Source organism: Pocillopora damicornis, chromosome 12 (assembly GCF_964200805.1).
Source record: "Pocillopora damicornis chromosome 12, jaPocDami1.2, whole genome shotgun sequence".
In the NCBI taxonomy this organism is placed as follows: domain Eukaryota; kingdom Metazoa; phylum Cnidaria; class Anthozoa; order Scleractinia; family Pocilloporidae; genus Pocillopora; species Pocillopora damicornis.
Genome location: NC_142681.1, coordinates 12,767,725 through 12,783,019, shown reverse-complemented (window position 1 = coordinate 12,783,019; position 15,295 = coordinate 12,767,725). Strand labels below are relative to the sequence as shown.

Here is a 15,295-nt window from a genome sequence, read left to right as displayed (position 1 = left end):
TGCTATTGGGGCATTTTAACTAGTTCCCAGTGTACCCAAAGTAACGAGGAAGGAACGCCTGACGAGGTTTTGCTTCTGTTCGATCAATGTTTATTTGTAAGAGTGTTTCAAGCTTTTTTTTACGATGCACCTAATTTTTCAAAGGCCTAGTGTAGTAAAACAAACTAGAATTGCAGCTAAATTTCTCCCCGCAGTAACTCAGATCGCTCCGTCGATAATTCGAGGAAAACATACCATCAAAGCTCTTGAAAGTGGCACGCCGCGACTCAGGTGAGCTGTGGGTACAGTTTCCCTCAATATGTTAATTGATTTTATTGAATTTTATTCCATTCAATTGAAAAACCATTTCGTAAAATTTGTAGAATGGCAGCATCTCTTAACAAAAGGAAACACAGGGAGAAACATAACCGTATCGTGGTAGAGGGATGGAGACTCGTACGAGAAGCTTTGCTGGCCAAAGCTAAGGTGTTGAATATATTTTACACCGATCCAGCACTGCTTGATCACATCGACACTTCGAGTCTACCATCAAACTGTCTTGCTCAAATAAGCGAAGAAACAATGGAGAGTTTATCAAATGCTGTCACACCGCCTGGTATAGTAGGAATGTTTAAGCGTCCAAGGCAGGGTGAAGGGGGGGAACTGAAGAACGGAAACACGGTGCAAAATCCATTGACAGTGTTATGTGATGGACTGAAAGACCCAACAAACTTAGGTATGGCATATAGTTATTTTACGGCAAAGAAATGGCTTTTGAGTGGGAAGAGATGTTGATTTGAAATCAAGTGTAAGATGTCAACTGAAAATGGGACATGTGCATGACAGATTGGAAATGTCATACTCAAGAAAGCAGGGGTCTTTGTAATTAAGAAACAGAAAATAGCAGCAGGTGACTGCAGAGGAAAGTAATAAAAAGAACAAAATTAGAAGACCTTCCTTTCACCCACTATTCATGTTACAGTAACTACCAAAATAGTATTAATGCAACATAACATATTGTGATTGTGTAGGTACATTGGTGCGGACGTCAGCAGCAGCAGGTTGCCAGTCCTTCATTACTTCAACTTGTTGTGTTGATGTGTGGGACCCAAAGGTGTTGCGATGTGCTGCTGGAGGTCATTTTTATCTTCCCATTCATTACAATGTGGATTGGGAAGAGATTGAGACATTCATTGCAGATAAAAGGATTTTTCTTGCAGACAATAATATTTCTGGTAGGGAAATTTAATTCAATTAATTTTTATCAAATGTTGAGTTTTGTTGCTTTTATCCTGTGTCTCATCTGACACAAAATTTATCGTCAGAAACATACTTAAGAATCTACTTAATAAATAACTTCTGTTCCAGTTAGGAATTCTGGCTGGTAAGATGTATTTTCTCTGGTCTTTGATTTAGAAAGTGTTTGTCAATCTCTTAAACTATAATTTAGAAATAATTATGTTTGTGTCCACAAAAATATATTGAACCATTAAGTCTTTTCTAACAATATCCACGTCATTTCCACACTGTAACCAATGCACCAGCAACAAATTTAGGACAAGTTCAATTCTTAATGACTAGATCGAACTCTTCAAATTATGCATCATTGCCAGTGGTCTCTTATTGAAGTGTGACAAACATATTATACATTAAGAATGGATCTACTAATTACAAGATTGGAAACGACTGAGGAAATACAAATAGCATAGGAAATAAGAGACACTCTATGAAAGGGCCATTTATCTGATGATTTGACATTCAGAACATACCTGTGATGACTTGTCAACTTGAGCTAACACCTTTTTATTTGCATGATCTGCTCAAAGGTCAAACTCATAGAGATAACTGGGTGGACTGCAGCTAGGTAGGGAATAGCTTTCTGCACATGCAAAATGTCAAACCTCAGTCTATCATATATTTTGGGTTTAAATGTTGATCAGGAATGTTAGATGACTTTAAGTAGGCCTGTTCAAGCTGAATCATTTCCCAATGTTCCATTTATTTTCACTTCCTTTAGATGACCTAAGCATTCCAGCATCAGAACATTTCCAAGTGGACTGGACTCTAGGACCCAGTGTTCTGGTTATTGGTGGTGAGACTACAGGTCTGGGGGAAATTATCAAAGACTTAGCTTGTCAATATCATGGACAACTTGTTCGTGTTCCCATGGCAAACACAATTGACTGTTTAAGTGCAGCAATGGCTGGCACAGTTATTATTTATGAGGCTTACAGACAATTACTTATCGCTGAACAAGATAGATAACACTTGTAAGAAGTGTGAAGAAGTTTAATTTTTTGATTTCTTAATTAATATTTTGATACAATTCAGACTTGTAAAGTCACATTCAATTTCTCTCCAAGAGAGTGGCTATTGCTGCACCTACTGATGCATCTGCATTTTCATTCAAAACCAGTGGCAATTCAAAAACCTGTTCAACTTGTTTCTGTAACACTCTATTTCTCTTCAAAGCGCTTCCAGCACCAACTATTTGTCGCACATCATGCAAATGGAGGAAATCTTGTGTCATCATTTCTTTTATGTTTTCAATAACTCCTTTAAAAAGAGCCAAACCAACATCACCAAGTGAGATATTTCCTGATGTTAGGTTGTTCACTTGTCCTCTTTGATCAGAAGTGTGCCTTTCACCCCATAAAGTGGGAACTACTTGAAGTGATGTTGAAGCTCTCTCATCAGCACAGGCCAGTATTCTAGAATAAATATCATCTTTAGAAGGGAGACTCTCTTCCAGTCCAAGATCTTTCATCCATGATGTCAACATCTTCACAAAGGTGGCCAAAACGTTACCTCCTGTAACAACAAAGGAAACAAAAGCTGACAGTTAGACCTCCTAGATTTCTTGGTTTGATAACATAGCAGTATGTGACCATAAGAATTTTCCAAGAACCCCAATTGGATGTAATTTTTGATAACATTGCAACCCAAAGAAATATATTTGGAGACAGATAGAAGTAAACAGTGGTGGATTAAAGATTTAATGTTAGCACTAATACACATATGGTACAAGAGGCTGTCCATTAGTGAAAAGAAAGGTATTATACACTCTTTGAACACAGTACAAACATAAATCAAGAAAATCTGACCTTACCTGAAAGTGATGCAGCTGTCATAACTTTCTGTCCATGAAAGAATGGAAGAATTGTAATTGCTTTACGAGGCATCTCTGAACTTTGATATGAAGATTCCCCTGCAGCCACAGTGCTGGTATTAGCAGGAACAACCACAGCCAGTTGGCAGGATGTTCCAATGTTAAGAACTGAAAATTAAAAAATATTTGACAACTGAAATTTGAGTACTAGTTAAGTTATATTTTGTTTGCACTGTGAAAGTTTTGAACAATAAGGGGTAACAATTTTCAATTTTTTATACAGTCATCTTCCTTCACACTTCTCAGGGAATGGCCCTTCATCCTTCTTGTCCCACGAGTCCTATATTTTGACCATTATGACCTTGATTTGAGCCTTTATCTCAGTTATCACTTAATTTCCTGAGGTGTTCTTGGGACTAACCCCTGTCCTCATACCTTGGTGCTAAAGAGATCATGGTTTTGACACAAAAACTGTTCACTCTTAACCCTTCAGATCTGATTGTTAATTCTCCCCTCTAGCTGCTGTGCATTTTCTTCTAAATTAGTTTCAAGAATTTTGCATTTGATAAAGATTACAGCTTCAACCAAATAAGTTTCAGTATTCTCATTAATAGTTTGCAGGATAATGTATAGATATTGTAGGGAGAAATTACATGTCAATCACTTCTGGGAGTAAAATGCTTAAGTGATGCAACATGCATGAAAAGAACTTCTAAGTGTTACCTGCATCACTTTCCTGAGATCTGCTTGCAAGTACTGAGCACTGGAAGTCACCCAGACCTACCCCCACAGGTGTACCAACTGGGATTCCATACAAAGATCTTTGCAGCTTACCAACCATTGTAGCTGGTTCTACCACCACTGGCAGGAGTTGAATGGGGAAGTTTGCCTCTTTCAGACTGCATAAAGAGTAAAAATAATAATTTAATCGTGGTCTACCCCTACAATAAGAATCATAAAGAGTCCAATTTCCCATTTTGAACATTAATCTTGAATGTGGGAACTCTGACACCATTGTTCCCACTATCTGGACAACAGTGTTGACTTCTTCTTCAAATAAGCGATGGCTAAATGCCTAGTGGCCAGGTATGTTCTAAATGCCCGGCAGTCTGAAATTTTCAAAGAAAATTCACTGAAAGGTTGTTTCCAACTTATTTTACTTTATTACTTATTTTACTTTACTTTTATTATTACTTTATTTCTGGCAGTCGTGATTTTTCGATATTAATATACCTTGACTGAATTTTTGAAAAGTATGTTACGACATACTAAAAGAAAAAACATTTGATGCCTTTTAGTGGAAATTCTGTGAAAATTTCCGAGTGCTGGTCTATTTAATTTGGGACTGAACGATTTTGCAGCGTTCACGGGCTTGTATATATGGAGTTTCGTTCGGAACTTTAATTAAAATTTCTGTCTGCCAGGCATAATAAGTCCATTTGAGACCGTGTCCGGCGGTCTGTTGAGAAGTGTAGAATTTCTTTTGGTGTCGACAACCAAGCGACTCTACTATTTTAAAGCATAAGGTTGGGAAGAAAAACATAAAATACACACACGCACACAAAACACAAATTATTTCTGGAATTTCTTGACATTTCTTGTCAGAGATCTGGTACTCTTAAGAAGTTTGAAATAAATTTTCAGTGGAAATTATGTGAACATTCCAGACTGCAGGTTCGTGCCCGGCTACCGGACATTTAGCCATTGGCAATCGGATAAGCTAAACATTTCTCGCAGTCACTTGCATTAGAAAGAGGTGTTTTAAGCCTGACTTAATGATATAATATCAAGAAAAAACTTGATAAGCATGTGGAATTAACTAACTTACATGTCTAACTCCCACGCCATATTACTCACATCAAAATATCCCCAACTGACAGCATTATGTGAAGACATGCAAGGCTTTCTCATTTCACAAAAAACACAAACAAAGTAATCCATGATGGTTCCAGCGCAATCGAAACGTTCCAAGAAGCTAGGATCATTTCTCTGAAGCCAAAAAATGCTTGCACATCCAAAACCAGTAGAAATAGGAATATGTGAACGTGTAGGCGGAAGGGTGCTTAAAAAGTCATTGTTACATCTCCCGTCCTCCCAAGTAATAAGATGGGAGACATCATCGCTCCGTATAAAATGGTGACCTTCACTTGATACACTGCATGATTCACCGTTCCACATCACACATCCATGCATCTGTCCACAAATTCCAATACGAGCCACTTTGGCCAGGAAATGTAGAGAGAATTGGGAAAGTACATGCTGTAAACAAGCAAATATTTTCGCAACATCCTGCTCTGCAAAGTTAGATTCCTTATCGTGATTATTCGCCTCTGTATCAAGTTTAAAACTTTCAATGACATCTTTAGTACCATTTCGCACTAACGACACTTTTATCGAGGTTGTTCCAATGTCTATTCCGAGAACGAAAGATCCCGTGTCACAATCCGCCATCTTGTCACGCAACAAAGAAAAAGTTGAGTGAGGGTGAATCACCTGACTTTAGTTGCATAATCATTGGCTGCAGATATTTGGTAAGAGTAAATGATGAACTTTTCTCGTGATCGTTAAACCCTATTTATTTCATTTGCTTTTTTAAAAAATGAGGGTTGCGATAATAGGGGCTGGAGCTAGTGGTCTTACCAGCATAAAATGCTGCAAAGACGAGGGTTTAGAGCCGGTTTGTTTCGAGCAGGAGGACTCCATTGGAGGACTTTGGTATTTTACCGAAGAGGAGAGACATAGTTCCGTGTACAGGTCGACTGTAATCAACACCAGCAAAGAAATGATGTGCTTTTCGGATTTCCCGATCCCTAAAGAATATCCTCCGTTCATGCACCACCAATTGATCATGAAATACCTCCATCTGTACGCGAAAGAATTCGATTTGTACAAATGCATTCGGTTCCGCACCACGGTGGTTGACCTTAAGAAAGCACCAGATTTCGAAGAGAGCGGGAAATGGGAAATCCTATTTCAAGAACTTGACGGCAAGAATCCCGACGCGGTGAATAAAGAAGTATACGATGCTGTGATGCTTTGTGTAGGTCATCACTCAGAGCCCTCGTGGCCTTCCTTTCCCGGTATGGACGAATTTTCAGGGCTCAAGATCCACAGCCATTCATACAAGGACTTTAAACCATTTGAAAACAAGAAAGTCCTAGTGGTTGGTAGGTATTTTGCTCTTGATATTTTCTTTCCTTTAATCCAAAGCTAAATTCTTCAAGAAATATATTTTTGCCATCCACCTTTCCCCTTTCCCATTTCCCCTTTCCCCTTTCCCCTTTCCCCTTTCCCCTTTCCCCTTTCCCCTTTCCCCTTTCCCCTTTCCCCTTTCCCCTTTCCCCTTTCCCCTTTCCCCTTTCCCCTTTCCCCTTTCCCCTTTCCCCTTTCCCCTTTCCCCTTTTCTCTTTCCCCTTTCCCCTTTCCCCCACTTCCCCTTCCCCCCACTTCCCCTTTCCCCCACTTCCCCTTCCCCCCACTTCTCCTTCCCCCCACTTCCCCTTTCTCTTCCCCTCCCCCCCACTTCCCCTTCCCCTTCCCCCCACTTCCAACCCTAAAAGTATTAGTCACTACTCACCCCCTCAATAAGTTTTAAGTTCACTTGCTCCAGGATGGCTTCCATCCCCCCTTTAACAACCTCTGTGGTTAGATGGGCTGTGATCAGGTCTATATGTCATGCTTAAAACTCAGTTTGCTTGTTGGTGGTCTTTCAAGGGTTTTCACGGTTACCAGTATCTTGTGCATACACTTAAGCTTCCCTCAGACTTTTCAGGCATCTTTATCCACACATACTTAATATTGCTAATGAGATTAAAGCAGCATTTTGTTTTGCAATGACCTATGTATTTTTAGGTATAGGGAACTCTGGTGGTGATATTGCTGTGGAACTCAGTCGTCACACTCCACAAGTCTTTCTCAGTACTCGCAGAGGGGCTTGGGTCCTGTCCCGCATGGGAAAGGGAGGTGAGCCTATGGACCAGCAGTTCATCAGGCGTGTCGGGTCTCTTGTACCCATCTCACTTCGAAGAAGTCTTTTTAAAAAAATAGTGAATGAGAGATTTGATCACAAAGTATTTGCACTGCAGCCTCAACATCCAATCACTGGTCAACACCCAATGGTCAATGATGCTCTGCCACACCGCATAATAGTTGGAAGTGTTGTCATCAAACCTAATGTCAGGAGTTTTACCAAATCTGGAGTTATCTTTGATGATCATACTCAAGTAAATGACTTAGATGCTGTGATCTTCTGCACTGGGTACAAGATAGGATTCAGGTTCATAGATCAATCAATTCTTCCTGTGAATGACAACAAAGTTGAGCTATACAAATATGTGTTCCCCCCGAACCTTGCCAAACCAACACTTGCTGTTATTGGCTGTGTACAGCCTCTTGGTGCCATTTTTCCTCTGTCAGAGCTTCAGGGACGGTGGGTAACCCGAGTGTTTAATGGGAAAACACCCCTTCCTCCTAAGGATTTCATGATGAAAGATGTTGAAATGAAAAGAGAGGCCATGCAAAGAAGATATTACGCTTCTAAACGCCACACAATTCAGGTAAAATAACCAAGCTCCAATACATTATGGCATATCAGTGAAGTATAATTTTTCATGTGATTACAGAGAATTGCACGCTCTGTTTGGTAGATGATCATTCCCTAACAAAATTTTTGAATGAGGGCTCTAGGTTGTGTTTGTACTGCAGCCTTGTTTTTTAGGTTTTCCAGAGGAAATGCTGGATCTATCGCCAACTAATGTTTGAGTCTCAGAATATGGGGTAATTCTGGTTTCCCACACTGATTGTAGCTGTAAAATGATAACACCAAGCACTCAAAATGTACAGGAAATTTAGAAATCCTAATGGTACATTAGATAGGAAACCAAACCTTGTGAAGGGGGCAGTCTTTCCAATCAAAAAGCCAGGTATGTTTCATTAAGGCAGTGTCTAAATGCGGCAGGAGCTGGGCATGGTCTTAACTGGGCTAAATGCCTGACATTCAGAAATTTTTACAGAATTTTGAGCTAAAAGCTAGCTTTTAATCTGAAAAACCTTCCTTCACTTTCACAGGTTGATTACATTTCCTATGCAGATGAATTGGCAAATCAGGTTGGTTGCAGACCAAACCTGATAAAGCTCTTTTTCAGCAATCCTACGCTAGCCCTGAGTTGCTTTTTTGGACCCTGTACACCAGTTCAGTATCGTCTAATGGGCCCTGGTGCATGGGAAGGAGCCAAGAAAGCTATTGAAGATGCTCCTGGAAATGTGATTTACGCAACAAAGACACGCATTTTACAAAAGAAGGAGCAGCAGGGAACTAACATGGCTGCTGTGTGTTTGAAGTTGTTAGCTTTGTTTGTTGTGCTCATTTCCATTATCATAAGATTTTCGGCTGAAAACTTGAGTAGTTCAGAGGTGAATTCACCATGAAATTCTGATGAGTTCAGAGAATAATTCATAATCTAAAGAGGTATGTGATGTTGTAATATATTGCTAGTGATATAAACCCACGAGGTCAAACAACATGGCCGCTTCAACACAACTTTATTCCAGCAATGTATTCTGGGTACATACACAGTAACCCTAGAGGGTACTTAATATATTACAGATGTATACTAACAGAGTAAGAGAGATGGTAAGTTTTTCCAGGTATGTTATGGTTTGTTCATCTACAAATATTTACCTAGTTGGTGGAAGTAGGTAGCAGAAGCAGTCCTGAATCATGCTCTTTTATCTTTGTGAATAGTTTGCCAGTATGCAAATCAGCTCACCTTGCACAAAGTGACACACACCCAACAGTTACAGGGGCCTATTGATAGTGGGCACTGGAGGGTAGATGATGCACAAAGCCATATTTCAAGTTTGTTAATGGCTGGCCATTTTTAATTTTTCCCAGCCTTAGCTCTCTTTGTTCAACTTTTGTTTATTGTATCCCTTTGCATTTGTCTACCTAACACTAGCAAACCACTCTTCAAATGCTACCTCATCCCAAACAAAACAATTTAAACTAAACAAACAAGCAAACAAACGACCCCTGTAATATCATGACACAGTTTGGTACTGGTGTATGACATAGATTAGTCTCGCCTTCTTTATTTCTAACCTTTGCAATGTTCAGACAGCCTTGTAGTTAAAACATATGAACCTCCAAATGCCATTAAAGGTTACCAACAGGTATTATAATGTAGCTTTAGGTGTGTTGTTTGATCAGTGCATTGGTCTTAGTTTTTTTCTTCATGTAGGGTATACTAGAGTAACAGTGGCAGTTTGTGCATACTTTTGGTGTAGTGGAATTTCTAAGCATGGTAACATACTTTCCATTATTACGCATCTCAGATAGTGCATGTATTTTGCTATGATTGGTCAATTAAGTGTAGCGTATTTTGCTGTGTGACTGCTAAATTTAAAAGTTTGTTTGAATTGGAATCCTTTTCCTTTATTTGAACCCAGAGATATAATAATTATCTTATTAACTGAGTTCAAGGTCTGTGCTGTAAGTTAATATGGACCAAGTTTCTTTCACTAGGATTTATGGCCTAAGTAAAAAAAAATTTGGTCTATAACATAAGTATGGACCTCAAACTCGTTTAGTGCAAGGTTGGTATAAACCAAAACCTATATTGTTTTTATTGGTTTTCTTCAGCTTGGTAACTGATACACTGGATCAGGTATCAGTCCAATATAACCATATAACACTTGACTGATTCAGTTTATTATATCAATAAAATTAATTTTATTTCAAGAGTTGAGGTCGATACATAGTAGACAAAAAAACACTGATTGAAATATTTTGATTTAAACAAATATATATTAGATAAATAAATACTCAAATAAATTGATTCCTGAACAAATACAGTGTACAAATGTGTCTCTTTAACTGGGTGCAAGGGAACTTCTGTTGGGCTTTCAGTCAATACATTATCAATATTGTAACAGCTAGCGAACTAGTTTGATTATTCCATGCCGGAATACTTCTGTTAGATTCTTCGCATCTACTCTAGCGGTTGCGAAATAATAATCAAACATGTGATAAAGTCAGTTTTGAGCAGAGTAACGCTTCACGAAAGTGGGAAATTATTTCCGACAAAATGCCGAAGCAGAAGTTCGGACACGGGCAGTGGAGGATTGACTCACTATAAAGGGCGGTTTGTTTACTTAAAAAGTCACGTGAGACTACACGTGAACTCTTACGCCGAAAAGGTGACCTAATTCAGGGGTATAAAAGTGATACAATTTGTGGGAGCCACAAACGATTCATTTTCGAAATTTCATAGGTGCGAACTACACTTTTTAATACTCGCTTCTAAATGAAACAAAAGTAAGAGAGAACACCAGAGTCTTCCCTTAAAGCATTCTGGAAATTCACCCTTGAATACTAAGTAAACAGAGTGCATACGAACTGCCTGTATTGTTCTGAACTGTTCCTAATTTCAACTGCGAAATACACATAGTTTAAGATCTAAAAGTTCTCACCAACGCTCAGCGTTGCTCAAATAGAGCTCCGTTTTGCTCAAGATATTCTCAGGTTTCCTCAATGCAAGGTCTACTCTTAAAGGTTGCTCCATGGTTCCCTAGGAGACGCCGCTCTCGTGTGGTGTATGTTTGTGTAAGACAACAGGAAAATGATCTAATTATGTTTTTAAAGGACAGGTACAAACCCCTCACTCAGGACTGTACCTCAAAAGCTAACGCCATGAAAACGAACTGCTAAGGAGCTAATTGTTTGGGGGGCAACCAAACTAATTATCAGGGTTTTCAAACATGAGACGGGTGGGTAATTTCTGTAAAAGTAGTACTATTTTTCCCCATTCACAAATTAGCCTTTCATGGCTGCATACATTCTCCATTTACTTCTTCTCATGATACCGTGTAAAGCTTGTATCTCGCAAAGCTGTTTCCTACAGATGTTAATTGTTTAATATTTGCCCTACTCCACCCCTGCCAAACAGTAATTTTTTCACGATTCGACGTCCACCCTTAACCTAAACACCGTCCCTCGTCTTCGCCTACAAAGTGATGACAGTGAGGACATCAGCATGTCCTCCCAAAAACTCGGCCACTTTGGAAATTTCCCAGTTTTTTTAGGGTAAATGGTTGTTGCTATGGTTATGAAATAAATTGTGTGGTTGGTGCACTTTGCTGACTGGACTTAGTATTATTGGTTGTTTAAACTGTCCGATTACAGGTGTCCGCTGAGCCAACCATCTGATTACGTTGTTTAATCACAACTCTAAAGAAAAATTAGTGAAAAAAATAAAGCAGTGAATGCATCAATCACATATGAGAGAATTGTAATGGTTGTGATTAATTTAATGATGATGAAAGGACTGAGGAGAGTCCAGTTCGGTCTGTAATCATACGAGGGATTGATTAACAAATAAGGAAGCCTTGACTGTACTCTATTCTGTTGTGAAGCACGTAAGAAGCGGCTAGAGCACAAAACAAGGGTAGGGAGAAACACAAGACATAGTCGAGTGTTTCTCCACTTCTTAAATTGAGCATAGTCAATGGTGTTCTATTTGTTTATAATAAAGAATCCGTTGAATTCCCCAACGCATTACTTTCAGTTTTCGAAACAAACCTTTTTTCGGTGACTTGTAATCGCATTTTTCATTCGTTTTTATCCGTTACCATGGATTTTACTAAATCTGCTAGTTTCCATAAAAACAACCGCTGATAAAACATGGCAGCGCATTAGCTGGAAAGCCTGGAAAGGATTACAGTGAGTATTGGTCAAGCTACTCACTTTTAACACGGGTTGTTGACCTTAAATAAAAAAACCGCTCAAGAAAAAACATTTCTGACTTAGAATATGCAATCATAGTCCCACAAGTCTAAACTTTCCGTAATTTCCGACTTATTGTCATCACTGGCGCACAATCGTTCGAACGCGCGCTTAAGAAAAAAATCTGATTATGACGTTTATTCAGAGGAGATCCATTTTGCCGCAAGGAGAGTAGAACTCAAAATGCCCCTGGTAACATTTTGGCGCACCTTCATAGAAGTTTTACAGGCTTTGGCATTTTTCGGGTTTTGCGATAACGAAGAAAGGTAAGGCTTAAAACTTGTGAAAATTGTTAAGTTGTTACGACAGGAGAAAAGCTTAAAACATCTTTTTCTTGTTGAGCGGGCCGATCACGTGCCGAAAAGTATCTCGAAAAGTTAACTTGAAATTCCACATCTTTTACAATGGTTAACGTTTTGCAAGCAAAAAGATACATGAAACAGAATCCGACTTGACACAAATTTAGTTCTCTATCAAAAGACACAAGTGGGAAAAGTGCAATTTTTCTTACTAGATATTCCTTTCTTCTTTATTTCCGCTCACTGTGGCAGAAAGGAAGATTTCCTCGCAGTTCGTTTACTTATGAATCTTTGAAAAAAAAGAAATGCATTTACTTTTTGCGTCACTTGAAGAAAGATTGAAACGAAATGTGAAACTTCACTCAGTAATAATATTCATGTGGGTCTCGAAGATTTATTTGAGGGGCGGAGACGAAGGCCAAGAGTGGAGGAGAAGGGAGGGGAGGGGAGGGGAGGGGAGGGGAAGGAAGGAGATGGAAGGAAAAGGATAAGGGGATAAAGGAAATGGGGAGGAGAGGGATGGGGAGCAAACTGAGAGGAGGGAGTGTAAACAAATTGAGGCGAACGGAAAACAATTGACTTCTTTCCCATGTAGAGGTAAAAATATAAACACTGGAACAACTATTAGATGTTCCAGTGTTTATATTTTTACTTCTGCAAGAAGGTGGGGAGGAAACGGAAGGATGAAATGGGAGGGGAAGGGCGGGAATATGTGAGGGGAGAGGGGAATGTAAAGGAGCTGAAGTGAATTAATGAAAATAAATCAATTTTTTCCCTTGAGGTGGAGAAACAGAAGAAATCAAGAAAACGAGAAGTTTCAAAGGTACGAAAACATCGTTTCTGTTCGAAAGGAAAATATACTTAGAGGACGGGTCATCAAAGTAACAATGACTCAGGCTCCGTGGGATCACTGTGACAGCCAACCATAGATACATCTAGGGTAAAATTTGGCTTTGTATCATCTTGCAGACGAAACTAAGAGCAGCAAGTTGGAGGAGGAGAGCAATGATGTGCAAGAGGTTAAAGCCGAGCTTAACGAGGATGTTAAATGGCTTATGGTTACTGATGAAGATGAGAATGTAAAGGAAGACATTTGGGAAGACATCACCTCCCCTGATATTCATGCAAAGGTAACAGCCATTCAAGAAGCGAACATCACAAGAATTGAAACTGAGGAAGTAGAAGGGGAAGCCTTTGAACATGACCAGTGGCTGGACATCACGGAAGGAGAATCTTGGGCTGATATTGTCTCAAGGGAGATTCCCCTGGAGGATATCACTGTGTTTGAGGTGGCGAGAAATCTCCAGTGGTCAGATCAGGTCGCTGCAGAATATGAAACAGAGATTCAACCCACTACCGAACAAGTACACTCTTTTGAGAACCATGTCGAGAACGTTTCTCAAGATACCGAAATGAAAGAAACTGCAGAAGTCCAAGAGAGCTGTGGGGAAAACAAAGTGGTTGATAAGGAGATAAAGGTACTCCGCCTTACTTGGGAAGAGCTTCTCTTAGCAGAGAGACACATGGCATCGGTTTACGTGGAAGTGTTGAGTTCAGATCAGATCAAATCAACAAGACTTAGTTTGGCACAAGAAGATCCTGCAATCCAGGCCTCTAGGGCCACATCCAGTGATAAGTAAGTGCGATTCAACCAGGGGGAAGGGAAACTTCTACATTCCACATTAATTAATTTGGTTAGTATACAGCATACAAAACATGTACAATCATTCCATACAGAAGGATGTTCATTTACTTCATAGCAATTACAACAATGACTGACGGTGGCAGAAAACGAAAAAATGTATGTATGTAACTAAACCTTAGAGTTCGTATGCTTTTTCAAGCTGTAGTTAATTAGAGATCACAGACAGATTCTCGAACAAAAATAAGGCTCAGAAGAATATGAAAATTATTGTCCACAGGGAGAGGTCCAAAGGAAAGAAGACACGAAGAAAGGAAAAAAGGAAACAGACGTTAAAAAGTGTGGCTGAAGAAGACCCTGCTATTCTGGATTACAGGGAAATACCCAGCCATGGGTGTGTGATTAACCATAACTATATGATTAACCATTAAAAAAGGAAAGTTAAGAATCTAAATGTAGAAGGAATAGAACTGGGCGAAACTTTTGGTGCCAAAACTTTCTGCACAAGCCTATATAAAAAAGCTTTGAGGGACGATTACCAGTAGATTCAAGAACAGGACAGGCAGCTTTTAGACAAAATAAAATGTACAGCACATCACAATCAGGTGATGCTTTCCCTCCAGAGAGAGATTCAGCGTTACCTAATTATAACCTGACACATTTTAGCACTCTAAGCGAAATAAGAAAAAAAACGAAAAAAAAATAAAAAAATATGGAAAAATACTGGCTGAAAAAGATCCAGGCATTTTAGACTTCAAGGCACTTTGCACAATCCTAACCAGAGAATCACAGACTATTGCAAGATGAAGTAAATTGCAAATCGCAGCAGACAGCTTTAAGATCCAAATATATATATCATAACAATCTGGCGCTTTTTTTCTCACAGGGAAAGGTCTAAGGTCAAAAAGAGAAGAAGGAAACCAAGAAAGGAAAGAGAAGAAGCAAAACAAACATCCCCAAGCATGGCTGAGGAAGACCCTGCTATCGTGAATTAAAAATCCATTAAATATTCCCTAGCTAAAACTGCGATAAACGATGATATTAACTTTATAGACAACTTTTTGTTTGCATACTTTTGCTTGCCAGCACCATTTTTCTGTGAAACATTACCACTATAATTTGGAAAGGATCAGAGACTTTTACTGACTTTTTCAAAGGATCAGAGATTTTTTTCAAAGTTTTTTTCGGAGATATGCACAAAAAGAAAAGTGTATGAAGAATAACCTACTGCTGTAATTTTTTCATAAATAAACAAAAAATACTTTCTAAATACGGGCGTATTCTTGAAGATTTAATGTTTTGAATAAAATTGAAATCTTACAACATCTGTTCTAGACAATCTAGAGGTACGCCTCTCAGTTCAAACACCAGTTCATTCTGTTTCTCTCTTGCATTCATGTAGGCAAGAAATGTTGATCTAACTACTATGAGCGCAGAGTGCAACACCTGAAGGAGTGTTTCCCGTCAGAGTGGTGGAAGGAAAC

At 39.1% G+C, this 15,295-nt stretch overlaps 4 protein-coding genes across 5 annotated transcripts; 3 read left to right on the top strand and 1 right to left on the bottom strand.

The window, feature by feature from the left end:
- The first annotated feature begins 17 nt into the window (after nt 1-17).
- On the top strand, nt 18-3,287 carry LOC113684415 (rRNA methyltransferase 3, mitochondrial). The gene is made up of 4 exons (XM_027201786.2): nt 18-270; nt 363-715; nt 1,011-1,214; nt 1,997-3,287. Exons 1-4 carry the CDS (start codon nt 125-127, stop codon nt 2,242-2,244), a joined length of 951 nt encoding a protein of 316 aa, XP_027057587.2. The 5' UTR covers nt 18-124; the 3' UTR covers nt 2,245-3,287.
- Nucleotides 1,209-5,578, bottom strand: LOC113684414 (sedoheptulokinase). The gene is made up of 4 exons (XM_027201785.2): nt 4,917-5,578; nt 3,812-3,987; nt 3,089-3,256; nt 1,209-2,790 (listed from the first exon to the last, which is right to left on the bottom strand). The coding sequence occupies exons 1-4, from the start codon at nt 5,537-5,539 to the stop codon at nt 2,327-2,329; spliced, it is 1,431 nt and encodes a 476-aa protein (XP_027057586.2). The 5' UTR covers nt 5,540-5,578; the 3' UTR covers nt 1,209-2,326.
- Nucleotides 5,576-9,936, top strand: LOC113684420 (flavin-containing monooxygenase 5). Its single transcript, XM_027201790.2, has 3 exons — nt 5,576-6,255; nt 6,941-7,644; nt 8,156-9,936. The coding sequence occupies exons 1-3, from the start codon at nt 5,688-5,690 to the stop codon at nt 8,513-8,515; spliced, it is 1,632 nt and encodes a 543-aa protein (XP_027057591.2). The 5' UTR covers nt 5,576-5,687; the 3' UTR covers nt 8,516-9,936.
- Nucleotides 9,937-12,648: 2,712 nt separating this feature from the next.
- LOC113684379 (uncharacterized) lies at nt 12,649-15,268 on the top strand. Of its 2 annotated transcripts, XM_089189402.1 has the most exons (4): nt 12,649-12,992; nt 13,139-13,805; nt 14,092-14,205; nt 14,698-15,268. In XM_089189402.1, the coding sequence occupies exons 2-4, from the start codon at nt 13,225-13,227 to the stop codon at nt 14,804-14,806; spliced, it is 804 nt and encodes a 267-aa protein (XP_089045528.1). In that variant the 5' UTR covers nt 12,649-12,992; nt 13,139-13,224; the 3' UTR covers nt 14,807-15,268. The 2 variants fall into 2 exon arrangements, with proteins under 2 accessions (XP_089045528.1, XP_027057544.2); XM_027201743.2 differs by having other exon boundaries at nt 12,649-13,805.
- The last annotated feature ends 27 nt before the right edge of the window (nt 15,269-15,295 follow it).

What these genes read in the sequence shown, in the direction of transcription:
- LOC113684415 (XM_027201786.2), top strand. Translation starts at nt 125, where the DNA reads ATGCACCTAATTTTTCAAAGGCCTAGTGTAGTAAAACAAACTAGAATT. An exon ending in AGTGGCACGCCGCGACTCAG is followed by an intron (nt 271 to 362) that starts GTGAGCTGTGGG and finishes TAAAATTTGTAG; the next exon opens with AATGGCAGCATCTCTTAACA. An exon ending in GAAAGACCCAACAAACTTAG is followed by an intron (nt 716 to 1,010) that starts GTATGGCATATA and finishes GTGATTGTGTAG; the next exon opens with GTACATTGGTGCGGACGTCA.
- LOC113684414 (XM_027201785.2), bottom strand. Translation starts at nt 5,539, where the DNA reads ATGGCGGATTGTGACACGGGATCTTTCGTTCTCGGAATAGACATTGGA. An exon ending in ATGGCGTGGGAGTTAGACAT is followed by an intron (nt 3,988 to 4,916) that starts GTAAGTTAGTTA and finishes CTCTTTATGCAG; the next exon opens with TCTGAAAGAGGCAAACTTCC. An exon ending in GACAGCTGCATCACTTTCAG is followed by an intron (nt 2,791 to 3,088) that starts GTAAGGTCAGAT and finishes TTGTTGTTACAG; the next exon opens with GAGGTAACGTTTTGGCCACC.
- LOC113684420 (XM_027201790.2), top strand. Translation starts at nt 5,688, where the DNA reads ATGAGGGTTGCGATAATAGGGGCTGGAGCTAGTGGTCTTACCAGCATA. An exon ending in CAAGAAAGTCCTAGTGGTTG is followed by an intron (nt 6,256 to 6,940) that starts GTAGGTATTTTG and finishes ATGTATTTTTAG; the next exon opens with GTATAGGGAACTCTGGTGGT. An exon ending in CTAAACGCCACACAATTCAG is followed by an intron (nt 7,645 to 8,155) that starts GTAAAATAACCA and finishes TCACTTTCACAG; the next exon opens with GTTGATTACATTTCCTATGC.
- LOC113684379 (XM_089189402.1), top strand. Translation starts at nt 13,225, where the DNA reads ATGGTTACTGATGAAGATGAGAATGTAAAGGAAGACATTTGGGAAGAC. An exon ending in AGGGCCACATCCAGTGATAA is followed by an intron (nt 13,806 to 14,091) that starts GTAAGTGCGATT and finishes TATTGTCCACAG; the next exon opens with GGAGAGGTCCAAAGGAAAGA. An exon ending in AGGGAAATACCCAGCCATGG is followed by an intron (nt 14,206 to 14,697) that starts GTGTGTGATTAA and finishes TTTTTCTCACAG; the next exon opens with GGAAAGGTCTAAGGTCAAAA.